Source organism: Mchenga conophoros, linkage group LG22 (genome assembly GCF_057382185.1).
Source record: "Mchenga conophoros isolate Kocher_MC1m ecotype Shallow Benthic linkage group LG22, M_conophoros_male_GT1.1, whole genome shotgun sequence".
NCBI classification, from domain to species: Eukaryota; Metazoa; Chordata; class Actinopteri; order Cichliformes; family Cichlidae; genus Mchenga; species Mchenga conophoros.
In genome coordinates, this window is record NC_140546.1 from 9,377,809 (window position 1) to 9,401,365 (window position 23,557).

The window sequence follows — 23,557 nt, forward strand, 5'->3', positions numbered from 1 at the left end:
TCACAGTTTTACTTTACCAAGTCAACACGAATGCAATAAAATAAATTTTGATAAAGTTTGATTATGCCAGCTAAATATAAGCTTTATCACTTCCACTTTGCCACACTGTCAAGCTGTTTGTGTCATCACTGGTGTAGTCCAATCACCTTATCCCGGCCTTTTCCAGGCCAATCAGCACTCATGCCACGTACTTTATATCTCACTGCGCATCTGTCTTTCTCCTTTGCAGATGCTTTTGTGCAACCCACCTCCTCCCCATCTCCACCTCTCATCTCTCAAGCCACCTTCATCATCACCATCAGCGTATAGGCTCGGGTCCTGCTCTAATCCCTTTCACAGCTGGGGTTCCGTTCGGCTGAGACGGGCAAACCGCCAAACATTTATCTATATTTTGTTCATCAATGAATCATGTTTATTCCTTTGAATGATCTGTCCTTACTGAAATGTTTGTATAGTGTTAAACAAGCAAGAGTGAAACATGTTTTAAAAAATATTTGGTAGTTTATTGTAAAAAAACTAAAATTACAAGTCTGTGCAGCAAAATAAAACTTGACTCACGCAAGAGAAAACCTTTAGCATGTCATAATACACTAATGTAACGTCAGGCATAGAAACTAAAAATAATTACTGTATTATTATCAAACTTGCTGTATTAATAAATGTACAAAGACGTATTATTTATTTGTTTCAAAATAGTTGAAGTAAGCAGTAGAAAGACCCTCCTCCCTACCTATCAGGAAGTTGGTTTTTTTACAGAGAGCTGTGAAAGGTGTTGTGGTTCACTTGAAAAACCTGAAGTGAGGGTCGCGGAGGTGAATCTTGATGCTAATCTTTCTTTTAAATATAGAAGGAACTGATTCCATATTAGCACAAGTTTGCTGTTTTGTTTTTGTGATTCAGACACGGTTGGACTAACTCTGAGGTCAGGAGTTTGAAGCATCAGCATGATGAGCCGTCCACAGAAATACAAAGAAGGTAAGAACATTAATGTGGTGGTAAATCAATAGGGAGGAGAAAAATCTACACTTTGTATGAACAATGCTGTTTTCATACAATGTGATATGTAGTGGAAAATGATCCCAATGTAGCTAAAATATTTTAAGCCTGTGTTCAGGGTTTTATCAATTTATGAAAAAAATAAGAAAGTGTGTTGATGTCTAATATACAGTGTGTCAAGATTCCCGTTGCGTTGAGTTAGCACTATTTATTAAATGTTTATGTACTCGTGTGTTCACTTTCTGTCTCCTCTAAATCAGGTCAAGCTCTTGATTCTCAACATGCAAAATCAAACAATGCGTTAAAGCTCAGAGTGGCCGTGCTGGTTGTCTGTGTTCTCCTGGTATCGGCTCTCGTGGTAACTTATCTCTGTGAGTTTGTAGTTTTATTCATGTAGCATTATGTAGCTTTTCATGTGTCTGGTTTATCATAAATTTACATGAGAATCAGGATCTTTAAAAAAAAATTGTGATTTATGACTTTTTAATTAATCTACATCATACTTTTATTTTAAAATTCTAAAAGGCTTCAGGACACATTTGTCCTGTATTTTAATTAAAATAAAAACATTTTTAACAGTAATTTAGCTGTTAATAATGTCCAGTGAACTATACTATCACCTAATTTCCACAATAAGCATCAAGTTCTTGCTCCTGTAGCGCTACAGAAGCAACATATACAGTCAAATTTGTATTTATTAAAGTTATTAAAACCTGTCAGAAATAGTCAGTCATAATGTTTTACTTTACATTAAATTATTTTTATAGTAATTTATGTTAACATATTTAACTTGTTATTTTTATTTGTAATTGACATGTTAAAAATAATCTAACTTCAACTCAGACATTCTTCTTCATGAGTCTCAGGCAACACACTAGCCATCAGTGAAAGTTGTCTGACTAAATGTCTGACTTGCCATTTATTTTAACATATTAATTATATTAATTTTTAATATTAGCATAAACATACTAATTATATAACATTTAAAACATATGATTTTACCATACAGTTATATAATAAAATACTTGATTCATACTGCATTCAGTTAATGAAATATCAATTCATAACTAAAAAAAGATGAAAATTGTGTTATAACATATCTATAATAGGTTATGACATAATCAAAATATGTCAGAAATTTATTACCGGCTTTAGTGCAACCTCATGAATGTAATTTTGACAGGATGTTTTGTTAAATATTCTTTATCACACTCAGACCAAATCTGAAGGAATTCACACCTTCTTTGTCACATATCAGTGATGTCCAAGACAAAAATAAACACATCAATTAAAAAAAAGAAGATTTTAAGCTGAACCAAAATCAGCCAAGTTACTCTACTCTCTGTTTATATGGGTATATTGTTTACCTGCATGCTACCAAAGCCTGCTCATGTGTGAACAAAATCGTGACTACAAGTTTGCTGAAATAATAGCAGTTCTAGTAACAAGACCTTCTCCTTGGCTATTGACTCTGGAAAATCAAAGGCAGATATTCTTTACAGAGATTAAGTGAAGCCAAAAACAGTACTGACTGAGTTACATTTTTTTTCTTATTTAAGTGTTTGAGCTTTTGAAAACCAAGGAAATGCTCAGAAAAATTGAACTGGAGCGGGAAACTGTTAAAATTCATGTCACAGGTAAGAAAATGAGACTCCTACACTGCAATTGTGGACTTTCAATTTTGTTTATGACCTCTGGAATTCAATCACATAACACAACATTTCTCCTAAACTTTTACTTTACTTTCCCAACATTCATTTTCTATTCTGTTTTTTTGTTTGTTTTGTTTTTGTTTTATTTTTTTTTCAGAGAAATTGGCTGAAATCAAACCATGCAATACAGTGACGCCCACATGTCCATTGCAGCCTGAAATGAAAATAAGTAAGTTATTAACTTTTCGCCATGACTTGTATCTGCAGAAAGAGATGGAATAAAAACATATACAGGATCAAAAGAGCATCCTGCTACAAAGAGACGATTGTGATGAAAAATTTATTGAGTAAACTTTTTTAAATTTCTTTTTCATAACAGTAACACAACCTTACAGCACAATAAAGCCTACAACCACAACCTCACAACGTCCTGAAGTAAACATGAGTAAGTTTTAGATTTTGTCTTTGACAATGTTTTTATCCTGTGATTGAAATAAAGTTGATGGACTGACAGAAATGATAAGATAAACTGTAACTGCAGCACAGAGGCACCTCCTTCTGCCTCCAAATCTCACAAACATAAACATGATTTGTTCCACCTGAAGAAATATCTTCCTGTAATCTCTTCAAAGATGAACCATGTTATAAATGTGAGGATGACTGGAAGGAACATGGAGGAAATTGCTATTACTTCTCCACCAATTCATCCTCCTGGAATGAGAGCAGAACTGTATGTAAAACTAAAGGAGGAGACCTGGTTAAAATAGACAGCGAAGAAGAGCAGGTATAAAACATTTCTGCAGGTTCATGTTCTCATCCTGATGTTTCAGTATCACAGGACTGAAAGATTCCCAAAATAATTTAATCAAATGTTCCTGTTTAGAATTTCTTGAGGAAAAATGTTCAACAAAAAATGGAGATACATGACATCCCTTTCTGGATCGGACTGACAGACTTAGCAGAAGAGGGCAGATGGTTGTGGGTGGATGGCTCCCCACTAAATGAAAGGTTTAATTCAATCTAATTAGATTATACAACATTACACACACACACACACACACACACACACACACACATATATATATCTATATATCTATATATCTATATATCGATCGATAGATAGATAGATCTATATAAACGCCAACATCATCCTAGTGCACAGACAAGTTGAAGCAGACAAAAACAACAAGCACGCATGATACAAACTTTACCCGAGTCATTTAGACAGCCGTTAGCACATGATTCTCCTTATGGGGACCTGATATGTTTAATATGCTGCTGAGAATATAGCCCAGAAGAAGCGTATAGTATAGCTTTTATTTTGGAAAGAGACATTTCTCTGTAATAAACTCTCTTTTCCAAAGATGAGTGATTCCTCGATCAGATAGATTTAATTATTTTTATTATTTTTGTTCTTTCAGCAACATTAAATTTAAAAATTGTACTTTTGAGTTAAAATATATATTTATAATTTTAATAAATGACAAATTAAAAAGGCATGAACATTTTTTTGTATCGAAAAAATATTGAACCGTGACACCAAAGTATCGATATATATGTATATATTAGGGGTGCAACAATTCACAGAATTCACGGTTCGGTTCGATACGGTTCGATATTTTTTCGGCGTAAATGTGCAGTCATATTCGTTGTGTTCCCACTAGTGCTGTCAGCGTTAATCTCGTTAAAATTACATTAACGCCATAACGCCGCAAATCTCCGTTAACGAGTTACCGCGCATCGCCCCGTGCATGGGGCTGGACGGCGTCAACACGTTAACAAGCTAACTGCGCTAACGCACTAGTCCCCACCAATTGAGCATTGCGTGGTACATCCGACATACTGTTTTACTTTTGTCCATGATGCGCTTACCATCAGGGTCATGCTTCACATGAAAACCAAGATAGTTCCAAACGCCAGATCTGAATGAGGGTGGGGAGGTTCAATTTTGGATAGCGTTGGGGCAGTTGCCATGTTGCAACAAGCTTAGCTTCTGTCTTGCTAGCTTGCGCTGCACTCAGTGGATCTGCACTCGACAGTGCAGCCTAGGCGGAGTAGTCGAACGCAGATCCACTGAGCGCTCAACACAGACAGCATCGTCAAAAGAAAAGTTGATAAAATAAATAAAAAATCTTGTATTGTTCGATACATATGCATACCGAACCGAAAGCACTGTATCGAACGGTTCAATATCAATACGAGTATTGTTGCACCCCTAATATATACATATATAGTCACCTTAAGGTGCATTATACTGTGAGGAAAAAAGGGACCGCAAAAATCAGACAATCCCAGTAGCATTTTATTAAAGTGAGTGAGGAGGTAAGTGGAAAGTGAAGAAAGAGAGGAAACACACACAGAGACCAGGACAGAACACAAACACAGGGAAAGAGAAGACAAATTTTATGACATCCAATAGTGGCGTAAAAAAAGACTGAACACATTACAAAAACACTTTTGTTCATTTCCAGAATCATAGTTCAGCTTTTACTTACTTACTTTACTTGACTCTTAACATTCTTTCTGTTTTTCATCCTTTAGTTTGACATTTTGGAGGTTTTTTGAGCCAGATGATTGGAAAGGGAAAGATCCTGATGGAGAGGACTGTGGTAGGATGGGGCCAGTGTATTGGTATGATAACTCCTGCAAAAGATCTCGTAGAAGTATTTGTGAGAAATCAGCAGTGGTCGGACACCATATATTTGTATGTGTCTAAAATTCAGGTCAGCATGTATTTTCATGTATTTATGCTCAATGAAAAAACAAATTCTGTATCGTGTATAATAAAATAAATGTGAATAAATATTATGTGCTGCATGTCGACATCTGAAACTTTTAAACTACATAAACAGACTTCAATATTACTCAATCAACTCAGGAGGGGAAAGTAGTGCTCTACTCACACAGTGTATACTGCAGGTGGGGAGGTTTTGACTTCCCCACCTAGCTCCTTTGTGGCAGGCCCCATGAAGGGGATGAGCTACAGTCCCTGAGTTCCTGAAATGATCTAGATCAGGGGTGTCCAACTCCAGGCCTTGAGGTCCAGTGTCCTGCAGGTTTTAGATATCACCCTGTTTCAATACACCTGAATCAAATGATTAGTTCATTGCCAGGATTCTGGAGAACTTTAAGACATGATGAGGAGGTAATTTAGCCATTTAATTCAGCTGCGTTGGATCACCGGCCTTCAAGGCCTGAAGTTCGACACCTGTGATCTAGATGTTGTGGAGCAGTCTTGGTTGACATGCTTCTGCAATCTCGCATAAAGATCTGGGGTGGTGCCACTGGACTGGCAAATTGGGGTATTAGTTCCCATCTTTAAGAAGAGGTGTGCTCCATCTTTAGGGGATCACACTCCTGAGCATCCTGAGGATGTCTACTCACAGGTACTGGAAAGAGTTTGTTCATTAGTTGAACCTTAAATCTAAGAGGAACAATGGGGTTTTCTTCCAGGTCGCAAAGCATGGGTGAGAGTTTGCCAAACAGGGTTCAATGCCTTGTTCAAGTCCACAAAATACAGTTTGTGGAATTGAAAAAGACATTCAACCGCATGCCTCAAGGTATCCTGTCGAGGGTGCTCCAGGATTGTGAGTTGTCTAGCCATGTAGGTCTGAAGGAATGGCCCTCAGCTGAAAAAGGGTGGAGCACCCACTCTGGGTCATGAAGAAGTTACTGCCCCATGTGGAGGAGTTTCTTGGGATCTTCTTCACAAATGAGGGAAGTTTGGAGTGGGAGTGGTCACAGCTGCTGTGATGCTGGAACTGATACTGCTGACCTACAGTGACGAGTTCTGGATAGTGACGGAAAGAATGAGATTGTGGATATAAGCAGCAGAAATTAGCTTTCTCTGAAGGGTGGCTGGCCTCTCCCTCACAGACGGGGTGAGGAGATCAGACATTCGAGGTGGGCTCAGAATAGAGCCGCTACTCCTTCTCGTTAAAAGGAGACAGTTGAGGTGTTTCAGGCATCTGATCAGGACACCCCTTGGGTGAGGTATTCTGGGCATGTCCTACCTGGAGGAGGCCAGTGGTTAGACCCAGGACACACTGGGGAGATTATATCTGTTGGCTAGCCTGAGAAAGCTTCCATGTTCCCCTGGACGGACAGATGGACGAACAGGCGGATGGGTGGATAGAGAAGTTGTAAAAACGTAAAAACATGTAACTGATCAACTGTAAATCAATGGTTTATTTGAAAAATTCCATTCAAAATTGAGCAATTTCACCTCTTGTTAAAGGCCATATAGCCAGTTGCTTAAAGAAGGCTCAGCAGCGGCTGGATTCCTCCCTGTCCTGAAGAAGAATAACCAGGACCAGAAGCTGCTAGCCTTCAACTGCTCCTCAGTGGAGCGCATGCTCTCCTACTGCCTGGGTGGTTGGTACTCAGGGGCCACTACTGAGAATAGGAAGGCTGCGCTGAGGGTAATTAGCACCGCCATCACCAGATCCTTCTGTCACAGGAAAACCAGGCCCATCACAGGTGACTCCTTGCAATCTGCCCACCACCTGTTTGACCCGCTGCCCTGTGGTCGGTGCCTCAGGTCAATCAGGTCCTAGTAAGTAAGTAAGTAAAATTTTATTTATATAGCACATTTCTAGATAGAGATCACAAAGTGCTTTACAAGATATAACAGATTAAAAAGACAAAATACAAACAAAGTTAGCAAAAGGCAGTTTTAAAAAGATGTGTTTTTAGCTGTTTTTTAAAAGTAATCAATGAATCAGCGGATCGTAAGTCCTGAGGAAGGGAATTCCACAGTCTGGCGGCCACAGTAGCAAAAGCTCTATCACCCCTAGTTTTCAGTCTCGTATACTGAATGACAAGTAGGCCCTGACTACTCGACCTCAGAGACCTACTAGGGGCATAGGGCTGTAAAAGTTCAATAATATATGGTGGTGCTTGTTGTTGAAGAGCCTTAAAAGTTAAAACCAAAATCTTAAACTGGACTCTAAATTCAACAGGAAGCCAATGTAACTGCATAAGCAACGGTGTTATATGTCCTACACCTCCAGACTCACAAACAGCTTCTTCCCCTGTGCCATTCAGACTGTCAATAAACACTGTTTTCCCATACACCACCCTGCCCACCACCCTCACTAATCTGAGCCATGGTTTGAGTAAAGGATGAGATAATAATAATAATAATAAATTTTATTTATGAGCGCCTTTCAAGTCACCCAAGGACACTTTACAATAGGATAAAACACTTAGTAAAACAATGGCAGAATAAGAACAATAAAATAAAGCACAAGATAAAATGAACAAACAGTGGATTCACAGTGAATATGCAGATTTGAACAGATGAGTTTTGAGTTGGGATTTAAACTGGGGGAGAGAACCAATATTTCTTATTTCAGGGGGCAGAGAATTCCACAACCTGGGAGCAGAGCAGCTGAAAGCTCTGCTTCCCATGGTGGTGAGGCGGAAGGAAGGTACAGTAAGCTGGACAGAAGAAGAAGAACGAAGTGAACGGGCAGAACAAGTGGTGGTTAACAGGTCAGAAAGGTAAGAAGGTTATGAAGGGCCTTGAAGGTGAGCAGAAGAAGTTTGAAAATTATCCGGAATTTCACAGGGAGCCAGTGAAGTTCCTGAAGAACAGGGGTGATGTGCTGGTAGGAGGGGGTTCTGGTGATAATGCGAGCAGCAGAGTTCTGAACCAGTTGAAGCTTATGGAGGGATTTTTGGGGGAGACCATGCAGAAGAGAATTGCAGTAGTCAATACGGGAGGTAACAAGACTATGTACAAGAATGGACGTAGACTGGGTGGAAAGAGAAGGAAGCAATCTGTTAATGTTACGTAGATGGAAGTAGGCAGAACGGGTGAGGTTATTGATGTGTGATTTATAAGAAAGTGAACTGTCTAGGATGACACCAAGGCTCTTAACCTGAGAAGAAGGGAGAACTGTGGAGTTATCGATGGTGAGTGAGAAATGGTTTGCCTTCAAAAGGTTGGATTTGGTGCCAATAAGGAGGATCTCAGTTTTATCCTCATTGAGCTTTAGAAAATTAGAGGTAAACCAGGATTTTAACTCGGATAGACATTCTGTAAGGGAAGAAGGTGGGAGGGAGGAATCAGGTTTGCAAGAGAGATATAACTGGGTGTCATCAGCAAAACAGTGAAACTGAAGATCAAATTTGCGGAAGATGGTACCTAGAGGGAGGATGTATATTATAAAGAGAAGAGGGCCTAAAACTGAGCCTTGGGGTACACCAGAGGTGACGGGGAATAGACGAGAGCGGAATGATCTTAGTTGAATAAACTGGGAACAGTCGAGGAGATATGATTGAAACCAGGCGAGGGGTGTGTCAGAGATGCCGAGAGAGGAAAGTCTGCTTAGAAGGACAGAGTGAGAAATGGTGTCAAAGGCTGAGCTCAGATCTAAAAGGACGAGAATGGTGAGAAGACCAGAGTCAGCTCCGATTAAGAGATCGTTAGTGACTTTAAGTAGAGCAGTTTCGGTACTGTGACATGAGCGAAAACCAGATTGAAATCTCTCATAGATGTTACAGGAGCAAGTCTGTGACCCTCATAACCCAGACCACTCACACGCGGACTCTATTCAGACCAAGTCTTTACTCATGAGCCCTTTGCAACTCATTCTCTAATGTATGTGTCTCTTATTATTGCTATTTATTTCTGCTGTCTACTATTTATATTTGATTCTACCACAGTTGGCAGTTCAAATATTTTATTATATAGTTTGAGAAATTGTTTATTTCTCAAACTGAAAGCAAGTTTTGCTCAGATGGATGAGCATGCAATCGTATGGCGCATAGCTGAGAGTGGCTGGTTCGAGTCCGACCCGCGGCCTTTTATTGGACACATTTCACTGCATGTTGTACTTGTATAACTACGCATGTGACAAATAAAGGATCTTGAATCTTATACTTTTTTTCCTACTGCACAATCCATGGAAAATACATCTATAAAATATGTGTTTTAAGGTGCAAGTGTTCACTTAACATTTCAAAATGACAAAAAACACAGAAATGGAACAGAGAGGTGCAGAAAGTTGATTTTTCCAAATTTGGCTCTGGACTAAAAGTCGACCAGCATATCTTCAGTGACCTTGGTGATGTTAAAAGTTATATTTATAGTTTCATCGTTTCAAATGAAAGGAAACAGAAAGTGTTCTTCAAGTCAAATCTTCATGTTTAACATTTAACAGAAAGCTATTTTACATAAAGAACCTTATATTAAAACTGACAAATATTTAAAGTCAGTCTTAAGGCTCATCTGTCTACCAAAATAATTATCTGCAATAATAGGCAAGGCAAGGCAAGGCAAATTTATTTGTATAGCACAATTCAACAACAAGGTGATTCAAAGTGCTTTACAGAGACATTAGAAACAAAAACAAATAAAAAGCATGATTTAAAATTGATTAAAACAAGCAAACAAACAAACTAACTAAACACACACATTCACATTCACACCTGTTCGCGCGATCTGAACCCTTATCGTAAGGGGAGCTACCAGTCCTTCTGTGGACGAGCTACTTTCTATTTTAAATTCCCTGAATTTTAAATACTCTCTAATACAAAGTGTTTTGTTTCTATAGTTTGTCAAAGCTTGAGTAAAACATGAATTCTACAGAATAAAGGTTTTTGTCCAGTTCTGATATCAGGATGTCAAAGCCTGGCATGATGAGCCATCCAAGATGAGCTACACAGGAGGTAATAAAATTCATGTGGTGAAAAATCAACTGACAGCTGAAGAAGACGACACTTTAGTCAAAATGGACTGATCATCAAACAACCACTAATCTGGACAATGCTGCAGGGTATTGCTTTTTGCTGGTATGCAGGGATAAAATATTATCCGCACACAAATTAAAACAAAACTTGAGATCGCGTTCAGTGTATCTGAACATTTAGTACAGCAAAGAAAAAACAAACAAGGAAAGGAGTGGCTAATTCTTAGATTATGTGATAATTTAACTTGTGGTTTCCTCAGTCACCCACGTTGTTGTCTGGTACACAGTGTGCTCTGTTTCCTGTTTGGTTCATGCAGCTGTGTTTGTCACAGCTATCTGATTTACCATAAATAAGAGGAAGTGAATGTTTACGGTAAAGTTGTGAAATACTGTGTGCATAAACATCATGGCCAGCTTATGACTTCTTTGTTTTAAATCAGTTGGCACAACTTTAATTCCAATGAGAGGAAAAAACAAGCTACAAGACAGATGAATCCAGCATCTAAATTAAGATAAAAATATATATCTACTATTATCTGAGTTTACATTGCAATATTTGCCAAGCCCCTCCTTGTAGTGTTGTTAGTCTCATTAGTTAAGATCTAATTTATAATCAAAGGTTTGCCCTGTTGTTATTATTATAGTTTTATACTTTCAATTTACTGGAGTTGATGGTACACATGTCTGAAAATGTTGAAGGTAAAATTATTAACTTTTTTTTTTATAAAGCAAATTGTTTGTTGGATATAGTGAATTCAATCAAAACTGACTGAATTCACAAAATGTCAGAGGATAGTGGCTGGTTTTAAGATGCCGTTTTTTCAAATATTATACTTTGTACCATTTTCCTGAATGCAAACACAACCTGTGCAAATGTTATTGGTGAATAAAATTAGCACTAGAGGCAGAATGAAAATAGAAACTAAAAAAGTACTAAAAAAAATTGTCCCTCGGTAAACTCCAAATTTATAAACAGTTACTAAAAGTTACTAATTTGAATTTGTCTGGATTTCAATTTCACATGGTTGAGCTTATGAAAATCACAGAAACAGATAAGAAGATTGAAGTGAGGTGAAAAATTGTAAATAGCATTCTCACCAGTAAGACTGGGAAACTCTTATGTTGCACAATTGGATTAAACTTGGACCATTGGCGTAATTGAATCTGGTGACACACAACAATTATTATTGTTTGCACTTGCTTATTCTGTTTTGTGTGTCACATTTCCAAGTTCTGAATTCATCTTACTGAATAAAGGATAAACAAAATACATATATTTTGTTTATCCTTTATTTGAACAGAGAGTGAACCTATTAGTTCAATTTATATTAAAGTGTTTCTTTAGTATTTTCAGACTTTAGTTCTTAGTTCCAGCTTCCACTTAAAATGTTTATATCCTGTGATAATTACAAAAACAAATGGACTGACAGATGATTTTTTGTGAATAGATAGATAGATAGATAGATAGATAGATAGATAGATAGATAGATAGATAGATAGATAGATAGATAGATAGATAGATAGATAGATAGATAGATAGATAGATAGATAGATAGATAGATAGATAGATAGATAGATAGATAGATACAATAAGACAGTAAGAACAGATGTTTTTCTGCTGACTGTCAAAGCATTAGATGTTAATAAATAATAAATCATTTTTGAAGAAAGTGTTTTTGTGATGCACCAACAGCGGGACTAACTAAGGTCAGGATGTTGAAGCCTCTGCATGATGAGCGGTTCACAGAGTTACACAGACATTACAAACATTTGTGTGGTGAAAAACAGGGAGATGCTGTCAAATCTGCAAAACAAAAGTTTTTGCAGTTGTTCCAGGTATGCAGAGATGCATACCCCGAAACAATATTATCTGCAGCCAAGCTAAAACAAAACTTAGACCACATTGAATCTTTTAACCTTTTAGTGTATTTGGTAATATTTAGTACAACAAAGAAGAAACAAACAAGAAAAAGGAGGGGTTAACTCTTAGACTATGCGATAAGTTGACGTGTGGTTTCTTCAACCAACCATGTTGTTGTCTGATACACAGTGTGCTGCGTTTCCTGTTTGGTTGATGTAGCTATCTAATTTACCATAAATTAAAGGAGGAGGGGAATGTTTACAGTAAGGCTGTAAAATTATTGTGTACCCAAAGGTATGGCTCACAACTGTGACAAATGCAAAACTTTAACTCAAACGGTTAAGACAGCCTACAAGACAAATATAACTAAAAATGTCAATCAGTGTCAAGCCCTGCTTATCGTTGCCTACAACTATCTCCTTCCAAAAGAGCTCCTTGTTGACTCTGGTGTAGTACAAAGCTAAATCAGCAACTGTGACTCTCCACCAAACCATTAACACACTCATCTTAACATAAAGACAACCCACACATAAGCTGGTCGGAAGAAAGAACTAAAAGTATAAGTTTGTTTTGCCTGTCGAATTGTTTACAATCTTCCCTGCCAACTCAGTCTCTAAATCTGCTGAGTGTTGTTCACCTAATCTTTCTCTCATTCCTAAGGAGTGCCGTAACCTATAGCATCATCCTTATGAATGCGAAATTCACCTCCTGCCTGGAGCACCCAGGGCGGGATATATTAGACAGAAGCTGAACAACAGAAGCAGGAAGCAAGACAAATAGGCAACCATAAGCATTTGAGTAAGTTTGACAAGGTCTAAGTTTTGGCTAGACAACTGGGTCAGATCATCTCCACCTCTTGAGGGGTGTTCGCAGTCTGTAGTGGTTATTATTTATAATAAGTGGTCCAAGGTGAACCAGGAACTGTGTCATGGGTAGCCAATGTTCACCAATGTACATGGGGAGGGAAAGCTGGCCCATGTGGGTGATCCAATAAACAAGCTGCCAAAAAATGCATGCTGGTTCTGATAGCAAGGTTTGTTGTATATGGGTCTGCAGTCAGGGTACCCGTGTTAATCCCTATCCACTGCTTAAAGCGCCACCAATGGGCATGTGAATGGTACAGCGTGTGGCCAGGCCGAGAGAGTGAACCCAAACGCAGATACAGTCGGAGGCACTGATTTAAATATGACAACAATGCTTTATTTACATACAATGATTTAATGCTTAGAATACCAAAGATGAGCTGTGAGCTATGGTGGATATCAGACTCTAGGAGTGGTGGACATGAACCGGGAGCTAAAGGGGAATCTGGGGTGTAGGTTGTGGTTCAGGTGGGTGTGCTCAAAGTCACTGCAAAAGAGGGGGAGAGAGATGTTGGGGAAGTGTCAGTGGTTTGTCACGTAAGTTAGTTCTGTTAACTTCTGTGTTTCACAGAACCAAAAGACTGGTACAAAAACTGGACTCGAGTGCAGGAACCCAGAGCAGAGACAGTGGAACATTTTACAATGTTCATTTGTGAAACTCAAAACTTCAAAGTGTGATAAGAACAAAGGCAACAAAACACAGAACTTGACCTGGTGAGGCCTAGTTAACATGGCTCGGTGGACGTGGATTGAGGGGGGAATTGGCCCAGAGATGCAGACTGGAACGTGGCAGTTAAGCAGTCACATTGAGGAGAGACGACATCTGAGTTAGGGAGGTAGTAGAGAGGAGCTCTGTAGATGGTGAGTATACTGTATAACTTTTCTTACTTGCAGGTGGAGGCAGTAAGCCATGGGGACGGTTGACGTGAATCCGGAGTGAGCTGAACGGTGTAGAATGGCTAACCTGAGATCTGGAGGTTCCTGATGGAGCATCCTCCTGCTTCACTGTTTGTTATGCTAACATAGCTGTGTAGCTAGCAATCACATAGCACATCATTATATACCAGCTAGTCCAACTTGAGTAACCCTACAAACGTCACTGCTGTTTAGTTTTCTGTCTTCATTTATGCTGGAAGTGATAGCAGAGCTGTACGTTTTAATTTTTTCAGAAATCTCTCAGTCAGAACATGGTATATCATGTTTAGGAGGAAACTAGCAAGCAAACTTTCTGTTACCTCTGTTAAATTTAATAAATTCTATTTTCATTGATGCCTGGATGTTAAACTTAATTGTTACACCTCGTAAAGCAGCAATGCTGATCATTTTATCATAGATGAAAGAATTCAGACAGTTTTTACCTCTCAGTGTTTGTTTGACTTTGGGACCTGAAATAGACAGAGTTTTGGACCCAGATTACGCCGCGAGGCTCCTGACTACGGTAGCTGTAATGCTCCGACAAACCATCAAGCAGTGCAGCTTCGTAGTTTACCAAAGTCGTACTAAAACATTTTTTGACAGATTTTTGAGCGAAGAAACATAACAGTGAAGAAAAAAACATTGTGAATCATTGAAAGCCCCCAGCAACCTATAGGGCTATAGCAGCATAAGTATGGGAGGGTTCAAACTCACCTAATCCAGCCTTATCTACAAGCTTTATCAAAAGAAAAGTTTTAAGCCTAATCTGTCTAAGCCTAAATATTTGATTAATGTGCACATTAGTCTTCACAGTGTTACTGGAGACCAAGGTAATACATTCCAGATTAACCTCAGTTATATATGAATTTAGAAGCAGGAAATTAGAGATTATCTAGGCCTGTATATTGTTAAGACATTCCTGCAGTTTAAGTAGTTGGTGTGTGTCTATATAGTCTCAAACACTGCACAGAGATCTCTTCAAACAAAGCATTCTTCTGTTGAAGATCAGTTAGCTTTTTTTACAAATACTCTTTGAAATAAAAGGAAAGGTGGGGTTTGGTCTATAATTAACTTAAACCAGATAGCTGGTTTAAGTCATTGCTTTTAAAGTAATGGTTTAATTACTGCAACCGTAGAGACCTATGGTACATAGCTCATTAACAGAGATAGATCATATTTCAGATTGAAGCTTAAATTAATGATAGGACATTTTTGAGCTGTCTTGTAGGAATGGGATCTAAAAGACAGAGGGATGGTTTGGAGAAAGGGATTACTGAAATGAACTAAGAAAGATCAATTAGAGAGAAGGAGTCTAAACAAACATCCGTTTATGCTCCAGACATAATGGTGATAGATCCTGCAAAACACCTCATAAAAGTATTTGTAGGAAACCAGCAGTGATTGGACATAAATCTGTATGTGTCTAAAAGTCAGTTCAAACTATAAAATAAGTTGAACAGAGGGTGCAGTGAGGCTACTTTTATTAAGCTAACACCAAAAACATGTCAAGCTTCCTTCCAAAAATGTTTAATAAAAAAATAAAATATCCTAAAATAAATGGAAACAATATGTTGTGAATTTTATATGCAAACAACTGCCAGAAAAGTCATGGTTATTACTGTGAGCCGTAGATGTGCAGTTTGAGATGTTACAGTGAACACTGTGAATTTTTTATTGAAATTAATGATGTGGTGTGTCTAAAACTATTATCTATTAAAAAAGAAGAAGAAAAATTAAGATTCAAATGCACATTAATAAAACATTCAAAGCTCCTAAAAATAGATGAAAACAGATGGCACAGATGAGCAAGTTATTTAAATTAACATTTGAGATCTTGCCTTTATTAAATCATATTCGAGGGTCGTCAGGTCCTGCGCGGACCAACTGTGTGGGGTGATGGAGCACCTCTTCAACCTGAGCCTGAGGTTGGGAAGAGTCCCACAGCTCTGGAAAACCTCCTGTGTTGTACCAGTGCCAAAGACTTCACGCCCCAAGGACCTCAACAGCTACAGGCCGGTGGCTCTGACATCCCACCTGATGAAGACCTTGGAGCGGTTGGTCCTGGCTCAGCTTCGGCGCCTAACAAGCTCATCACTGGACCCACTTCAGTTTGCCTACCAGCCTGGCATTGGAGCGGATGATGCCGTCATTCACCTCCTACATCGTTCCCTCGCTCACCTGGAGACCGCTGGAAGCACTGTGAGAATCATGTTCTTTGATTTCTCCAGTGCCTTCAACACTATTCTTCCCTCGGTTCTGAAGGACAAGCTGGAGAACTCTGGAGTGGACCATCACCTCACTACCTGGATTTTGGACTACCTCACCGACCGACCACAGTATGTGAGGACTCAGGGCTGTGTGTCGGACAGGGTCGTCTGCAGTACGGGGGCCCCACAGGGAACGGTTCTGGCTCCGTTCCTCTTCACCATCTACACTGCAGACTTCTCCCACAATTCCACCCAGTGCTTCCTGCAGAAGTTCTCTGATGACTCTGCAATAGTCGGCCTCATCACTGATGGGGACGACAAGGAGTACAGAGGACTGACTCAAGACTTTGTGGACTGGTGCCAGCTGAACTACCTCCAGATCAACGCCAGTAAAACCAAGGAGCTGGTGGTAGACTTCCGCAGGCACAAGCATTCTCCACTGCAACCACTGAACATCCAGGGTATGGACATTGAGGCTGTGGACAGCTACAGGTACCTTGGTGTTCATCTGAACAACAGACTGGACTGGACTCATAACTCAGACACCCTCTACAGGAAAGGGCAGAGCAGGCTGTACCTGCTGCGGAGACTCAGGTCGTTTGGGGTGGAGGGCCCACTCCTGAAGACCTTCTATGACTCTGTGGTGGCTTCTGCTATCTTTTATGGTGTGGTCTGCTGGGGCGGCAGCATCTCTGCTGGGGACAGGAAGAGACTGAACAGGGTGATCCGAAGGGCCAGCTCTGTTCTAGGATGCCCTCTGGACCCAGTGGAGGTGGTGAGTGACAGGAGAATGGCGGCTAAGCTGTCATCCCTGTTGGACAACATCTCCCACCCCATGCAGCAGACTGTGACAGCACTGAGCAGCTCCTTCAGTGGGAGACTGCGGCACCCACGGTGTGGGACGGAGAGATTTCGCAGGTCTTTCCTCCCCACTGCTGTCAGACTCCACAACAAAGACTTTAACTGAACAAACACACACATCCACACATGTGCAATAACACTAAGTGCAATAATCTTTTCTGGCATCGTTGTATTTTTACTCAGTTGTATATAGCATTCGTATTCTATTTTTATCTTATTGTATATTTTTATTCTATTTTATTCTACTGTATATAGTATATTATTTTATTCTATTCTGTACAGCTGTGTACTGTATTTATTCTTATTGTATTCTAATTTTTGCGTCATAACTTTTGCACTGTCCACTTCCTGCTGTGACAAAACAAATTTCCCACGTGTGGGACTAATAAAGGTTATCTTATCTTATCTTATCTTATATTAACTAAAAATGGACCAGCAGAGCTTAGGTGACCTCGATGATACTGAAAATAATTAGCTTTATAATTTTAAATGAAAGACAAATTAAATTGTTTTTGAAACATGGAGTGCAGATAAAGTGCAGTGAGAGAAATCGCTATAATTGACAAACATATGTAATGTCCTTGTAGCTGAACAAAGCTACACTGTGTTAGGAATAAATAGGAGAGGATAGGATAAAATAGTAAACAAGCATGACAAATTATGTTTTCAAAAACATTTGAAAGAGTATTTTGAAAAACTAAAATTCAAAATTTCTGTCAAAAATCCAAACACAACTTGTTTCATGCACAAGAAAATGTTTAGCATCTTATATTACACTAATATCCAACAATCTAAGCCATTCTGCATGAAAGGCTTAAAAGTTCCTAATATAACATTTGTTCTTATTGTTAAATATACAGTAACTGGTCTTCTGTTCCACTTTGTTTTTTACATTTTAATGTTGTATTTAAGGTAAATAAACACAACTATTGATGTGTTAATGATAATATTTCTAATACTTGTAGCTAAACAAATGTTTGAAATGAGTTTTTGTACAGCTCATTACTTTTAAGCAGGTTTTTTAACTGCTGTTTGAGAAGCGTCATTGACGGTAATATTTTTTTTCTACTCTAGTATCTGTTTGAATTTGTCTTGAAATAGATAAGCTGCGACCCTCCCATCCTTTAAAGTCATCAGGAAGTTAGGTTTTTTTTAACAGAGAACTGTGAAAAGTGCCTCACTTCTTTTTGAAAAGCCTGAGGTGAGGGTCGCAGAGGTGAATCTTGATGCTAAATTTTCAGTAAATATTGAAGGAATTGATTAAATAATAAGCACCAGTTTCTTTTTGTTTTTTTTTATTGTGAAACACAGGTGGACTAACTCTGAAGTCAGGAGCTTGAAGCTTCAGCATGATGAGCCGTCCACAGAAATACATAGAAGGTAAGAATGTGGTGGTAAATCAACAGGGAGGAGAAAAAGCTACACTTTTTGTGAACAATGCTGTTTTCATAGAATGTAACAGCTCCTGAAATTAAACAATACTCTTATAGTTAAAATATCTCAAGCAGGGCTTTGTCACATGAAATTATGAAAAACCTTATGAAGAAATTTATGAAGAAAAAAATTTGTCAGCCATTTTGCTGTCTAATATACAGTGTGTCATGTTTCCCATTGGTCTAATCCAGCTGTGGTTCTCACCTGTTTTAAACTTATATAGTAGACAAACAGTGAAATTATATTAAGCGGTGAAATATCTTTACATCTGTCCTCAACTGCACTAGAGTTTGAACTATTTATTAAACGTTTATGTACTCGTGTGTTCACTTTCTGTCTCCTCTGAATCAGGTGAAGCTCTTCACTCTCAACATGCAAAATCAAACAATGCGTTAAAGCTCAGAGTGGCCGTGCTGGTTGTCTGTGTTCTCCTGGTATCGGCTCTCGTGGTAACTTATCTCTGCGAGTTTGTAGTTTTATATATATGTCTTTACTTAAATAAGCGTCTGATTTATCATAAATTAAATGAGAATCAGAATGTTTATATTAAATTTTTTTAAAAGAAACTCAACTTATGACCTTTTAATTCATCTGCATCATATGAAATACTTATATTTTAAAGTTCTAACAGGCTTCAGAACAAATCTGTCCACTACTTTAACTAAATATAAAAAGAATTTTTGAAAGTATTTTAGCTCTTAACAAAGGTCAGTGAGCTATATTATCACCTGCTTTCCTATAACACTCAGTGTCGAGTCCTTGCTTCTGTCTTATGCAACACATGCAGTCAGTTTATAGCAGTCAATTATTGATTTATTATGGTTAAGAAAACCTGATATAAATTCATAACATGTCATAATTTGAGTAATGACATAATAAATAATTGGATGAATGGCAAAGTCATTCATCAATGTGTTTTACTCTGAGGTGGAACTATGCTTTTTAATGCTTTATTTTATTGTGATACACATATCTATATATTAGTTGATTACTTGCAGATTAATTATGATTTTATGATTTTATTATGATTTTTAATGAAATTATATTCAATTAAAAAGAAAGCATTTAAAAGCATTGTTTTACTTTTCAGTTAAATCATAAAACACTTTATAAGTGGTCGCGCTATGCATTCATTTCACAATGACATCAGAAAGGTTCTGGTAACGAAGATCTTCTCATTGGCTATAGACTCTACAGATACAAATGCAAATACACTTCATAGAGATTAAGTGAAACCAAAAATATTACTGACTATTTTAATTTTTTCTTATTTTATTTTTTTAATAAGTGTTTGAGCTTTTGAAAACCAGGGAAAATCTCATAAATCTTGAACTGAAGCAGAAAACCATAAAAGCCGATGTCACAGGTAAGAATATAAGACTCCAGTAATATAATTTTATACTAAACTCTTTCATTTAATCACGTAACACATATAATATTATTAAATTTTGCTTATTGTTTTTTCCTAAGATTTTAAGCAGGAAACATTTTCATACTTGTTATTGATCCTGATGAATAATTGCTATTCTTTTTTTTTAATCCTAATCTTTCTCTTTGTATTGTTTTTTTAGAGAGACTGCCTGAAATCAAACCATGTAGTACAGTGCAGCCCACATGTCCAGAGCCTGAAGTAAAAATTAGTACGTTATGAATTGCCAAAAGAGATTTAATAAGCAAATAAATACAAATATGAAATTATATATAATATATAAAAATATATAGCTTCAGGACCCAAGGAGCAGCATGCTGAAAACTTAATGAAAATCAATTATTTTTTAATTTCTTTTTCAAAACAGTAACACAACCGTGCAACATAATACAGCCTACAACCCCACAACCTACTGAAATAACCACCAGTAAGTTTTAGATTTTGTTTTGTTTTTGACACATTGTTTTATCCTCTGATTAAGGAAACGGGATAAAAGGAGAATTGTCTTGCAGCCAAATAAAAAAAATAGATGATGTTGCTGAAATTTTTACAAAAATGTTTTTATCTCTTATCCATACCAGTAACACAATCATACACCATGATACCGACTACAACCCCACAACCTTCTGAAATAACTACGAGTAAGTTTTATATTTTGCCACTGAAATGTTTTTGTTAATCCTCTGATTAAAGAAACAATGATGGACTGACAGAATCAGTATGTTAGATTTCAACTGCAGGCCAGTCTCCTAATACAGCGGTCCCCAACCCCGGGCCTCGGACCGGTACCGGGCCGCGAGAGTTGAGGCTCAGGTGTGAAATGTATAGTTTTCAGGGTTTTTATCGGTCTTCAGCGTTATTTTGTTATCGTTTTTATCGTTTACTCGGTTTTCCTGGGTCTTTTCACGTGTGTTATGAATAAATCTTCTTTTTTTCGGTACCGGTACTAGTTTTATTTTGTTGTATTTATCCGCAACACCTTAAAGGCCGGTCCATGAAAATATTGTCGGGCATAAACTGGTCCGTGGCGCAAAAAAGGTTGGAGACTGCTGTCCTAATACATAAAAATGAACATGTTTTCTTCCACATGACTGAAGTCTTTAATGTATTCCCCTCAAAGATGATCCATGTTATGAATGTGAAGATGGCTGGAAGCAACATGGAGAAAATTGCTATTTTTTCTCCACAAGAAAATCATCCTGGGATGCAAGCAGAACTGTATGTAGAACTCAAGGAGGAGACCTGGTTAAGATAGACAGCAGTGAGGAGCAGGTATAAAACATTTATGCAGGTTCATGATCTCAAACTCATATTTCATCCAAAGATGGGAAGTTTCACAAAGTAAGTTAATCAAATGTTCCTGTTTAGAGTTTCTTGAGGACAACCATTCAACAAATAACCCCTGTTATTTATTTCTGGATCGGACTGACAGACTCAGCAGAAGTAGAAAAAAAGTAGAAATTATGTAGTAAACAAAAAAGTGCAAAATTACTCAAAAAATGTATTATATATTATATTATATTATATGTATTATATATATTTTTTAAAAATCCCCACTCGCCCATGCGGGCAGTCTATCCTTCGACCTCAGTTCCTCTACCAGAGGCCTGGGAGCTTGAGGGTCATGCCCAGTATCTTAGCTGATCCTAGGACTGCGCTCTTCTGGATCTCCACTTGGAGCCACTTGCCTTCTCGACCATCCTAGGGGGCGTCTCCCATTTTGACCTTGGGACTTTCCAGCCCTGGTTTGGTAGACCCCAGCCTCTATGGATCTTGTGCTCAGAGCTTGTTCCTGTGCTGCTATGATTAGTGCCTCTGTGCTGTCTTTCAGTCCAGCTTTATCCAGCCACTAGTAGGATTTCTGGATATCAGCCACCTCCTCTATCCGCCAGTGACAGTGAGGAGGTAGGAGAAAAGAGAGGAGAGAAAAGAAGAGAGAGAAGAAGGGCAGAGAGACAGGGGGGGGGGGGGGAACACAAACAGTGGGAAAGAAGAGACACGTTTCATGACATGCAGTAGTGGCATATTAAAAAATTGAACAAATTCTGAAATTTTTTTTATTCATTTTCACAATCAAAGTTACCAGCTTTCACTGTTGCTGTTCTTTCTGTTCTTAATCGATTAGGTTGACATTCTGGTTCTTTCATGAGCCAGATGATTGGACTGAGGAAGATTCTGATGGAGAGGACTGTGCGAGGATGGGGCCAATGTATTGGTTTGATAAATCATGCAAAGCACGTGGAGGAAGTATTTGTGAGAAACCAGCTGCTGCTGTGTGTCCTCACTTCAGTTCAGGAACAACAGTGAGAGTAGAGGACACAATGAGCTATTTTTCTAAAGCTAATGCTGCAAACATTTAAAGTTTCCATTAAGAAATGTTTAATGAAAAAACTATATCTATCTATCTATCTATACTGTTTGCAAATAAATAAATGTGAAATGCTTTTTTGTGCCTGGTCTTCTTATTCATGTATTATGGGTTAAAGCACCAATGATACCTGTGAATTCCTTATTTTTTTCTCTTTATTCATAATCTTTAAGAATTTACAAAAACAATTTCCTGGAAAATGTGTGAAGAAAAAAAAGACCTCAGTCTGTTTTTCTGTGCCGCTTAAATAGTTACAGGGATGTTATTATACCTTTACCTGCTGCATGATCTTTTGAAACTGTAGATATTTTGTGTATAAATAATAAAGAAAAGTACTACACCTAAAGACAAATGAAAAAATTGAGTAAAACAGAAACACAAATAGAGGGTGCTGCATGTCGACATCAAAAAATTTGCTTGTCAAAAAATTAAACTGCATAGCGAGATTTCAATATTATTCAAAATAAGTAGTTTTAAGTGAATCCAATTACAATGCAACTCATTTTAAAGCATGCAGTTTACATTAAAGATAAAGTCTTCTATTTATCCTTTAAAATTTTGCACAAAACTTTGAAGTTAAGGAAGTTCTTGTAATTATTTCTTACTGAAATCATAAAGATAGACAAGAGCTCATCATGCCAAGACTTCTTTTCAGAATTTGTAGACATAGTTATGGTCAAGTTTGCATACACTCATCAGGGGCATGAATGTCGTGGTAATTTGGAGACTTTTAGAATAGAATAGAATAGAATTCAACTTTATTGTCATTGCACATGCACAGGTACAGGGCAACGAAATGCAGTTTGCATCCATCCAGAAGTGCTTTAATGATATAGATATATTACAATATATATTAGCAATAATATAGATATGTGAGTATATTACAGAAATGGGTCTATTATGGTATGTTATAATGTACACGGTATGAAGTATGTTGTGAATATTCTATAACTATAAGTATGTACAGGCTGTAGTGAGTACAAGCTATGTACAGGCTATGAGGCTTGTGGGCGACCGTGGCTCAGGGGGTTGGGAATCGCATCTGTAACCGAAAGGTCACCGGTTCGATCCCCGGGCTCTCTGTCCTGGTTGTTGTGTCCCTGGGCAAGACACTTTACCCTACTTGCCTACTGGTGTTGGCCAGAGGGGCCGATGGTGCGATATGGCAGCCTCGCTTCTGTCAGTCTGCCCCAGGGCAGCTGTGGCTACAACTGTAGCTTGCCTCCACCAGTGTATGAATGTGAGAGTGAATGAATAGTGGTATTGTAAAGTGC

The 23,557-nt window shown here is 38.0% G+C and overlaps 2 protein-coding genes across 2 annotated transcripts; both read left to right on the top strand.

Moving 5' to 3' along the window:
* The first annotated feature begins 944 nt into the window (after positions 1-944).
* On the top strand, positions 945-7,204 carry LOC146548777 (uncharacterized). Its single transcript, XM_085263403.1, has 10 exons — positions 945-975; positions 1,257-1,367; positions 2,556-2,633; positions 2,806-2,877; positions 3,028-3,093; positions 3,281-3,432; positions 3,532-3,656; positions 5,190-5,334; positions 5,994-6,034; positions 6,886-7,204. Exons 1-10 carry the CDS (start codon positions 945-947, stop codon positions 7,202-7,204), a joined length of 1,140 nt encoding a protein of 379 aa, XP_085119529.1.
* Positions 7,205-8,792: 1,588 nt separating this feature from the next.
* LOC146548778 (uncharacterized) lies at positions 8,793-22,276 on the top strand. Its single transcript, XM_085263404.1, has 10 exons — positions 8,793-8,864; positions 18,774-18,948; positions 19,775-19,852; positions 20,058-20,126; positions 20,283-20,342; positions 20,497-20,556; positions 21,036-21,187; positions 21,284-21,358; positions 21,747-21,820; positions 22,041-22,276. The coding sequence occupies exons 1-10, from the start codon at positions 8,793-8,795 to the stop codon at positions 22,273-22,275; spliced, it is 1,050 nt and encodes a 349-aa protein (XP_085119530.1). The 3' UTR covers position 22,276.
* The last annotated feature ends 1,281 nt before the right edge of the window (positions 22,277-23,557 follow it).

Excerpts from the sequence above, each read along its gene's own strand:
- LOC146548777 (XM_085263403.1), top strand. The coding sequence starts at position 945 with ATGATGAGCCGTCCACAGAAATACAAAGAAG. Across the intron at positions 2,634-2,805 it reads TGTTAAAATTCATGTCACAG|AGAAATTGGCTGAAATCAAA; the intron begins GTAAGAAAATGA and ends TTTTTTTTTCAG. Across the intron at positions 6,035-6,885 it reads CTGAGGATGTCTACTCACAG|GCCATATAGCCAGTTGCTTA; the intron begins GTACTGGAAAGA and ends CTCTTGTTAAAG.
- LOC146548778 (XM_085263404.1), top strand. The coding sequence starts at position 8,793 with ATGGTACCTAGAGGGAGGATGTATATTATAAAGAGAAGAGGGCCTAAA. Across the intron at positions 18,949-19,774 it reads TCTCGTGGTAACTTATCTCT|TGTTTGAGCTTTTGAAAACC; the intron begins GCGAGTTTGTAG and ends TTTTTTAATAAG. Across the intron at positions 21,359-21,746 it reads GACTGACAGACTCAGCAGAA|TCCAGCTTTATCCAGCCACT; the intron begins GTAGAAAAAAAG and ends GCTGTCTTTCAG.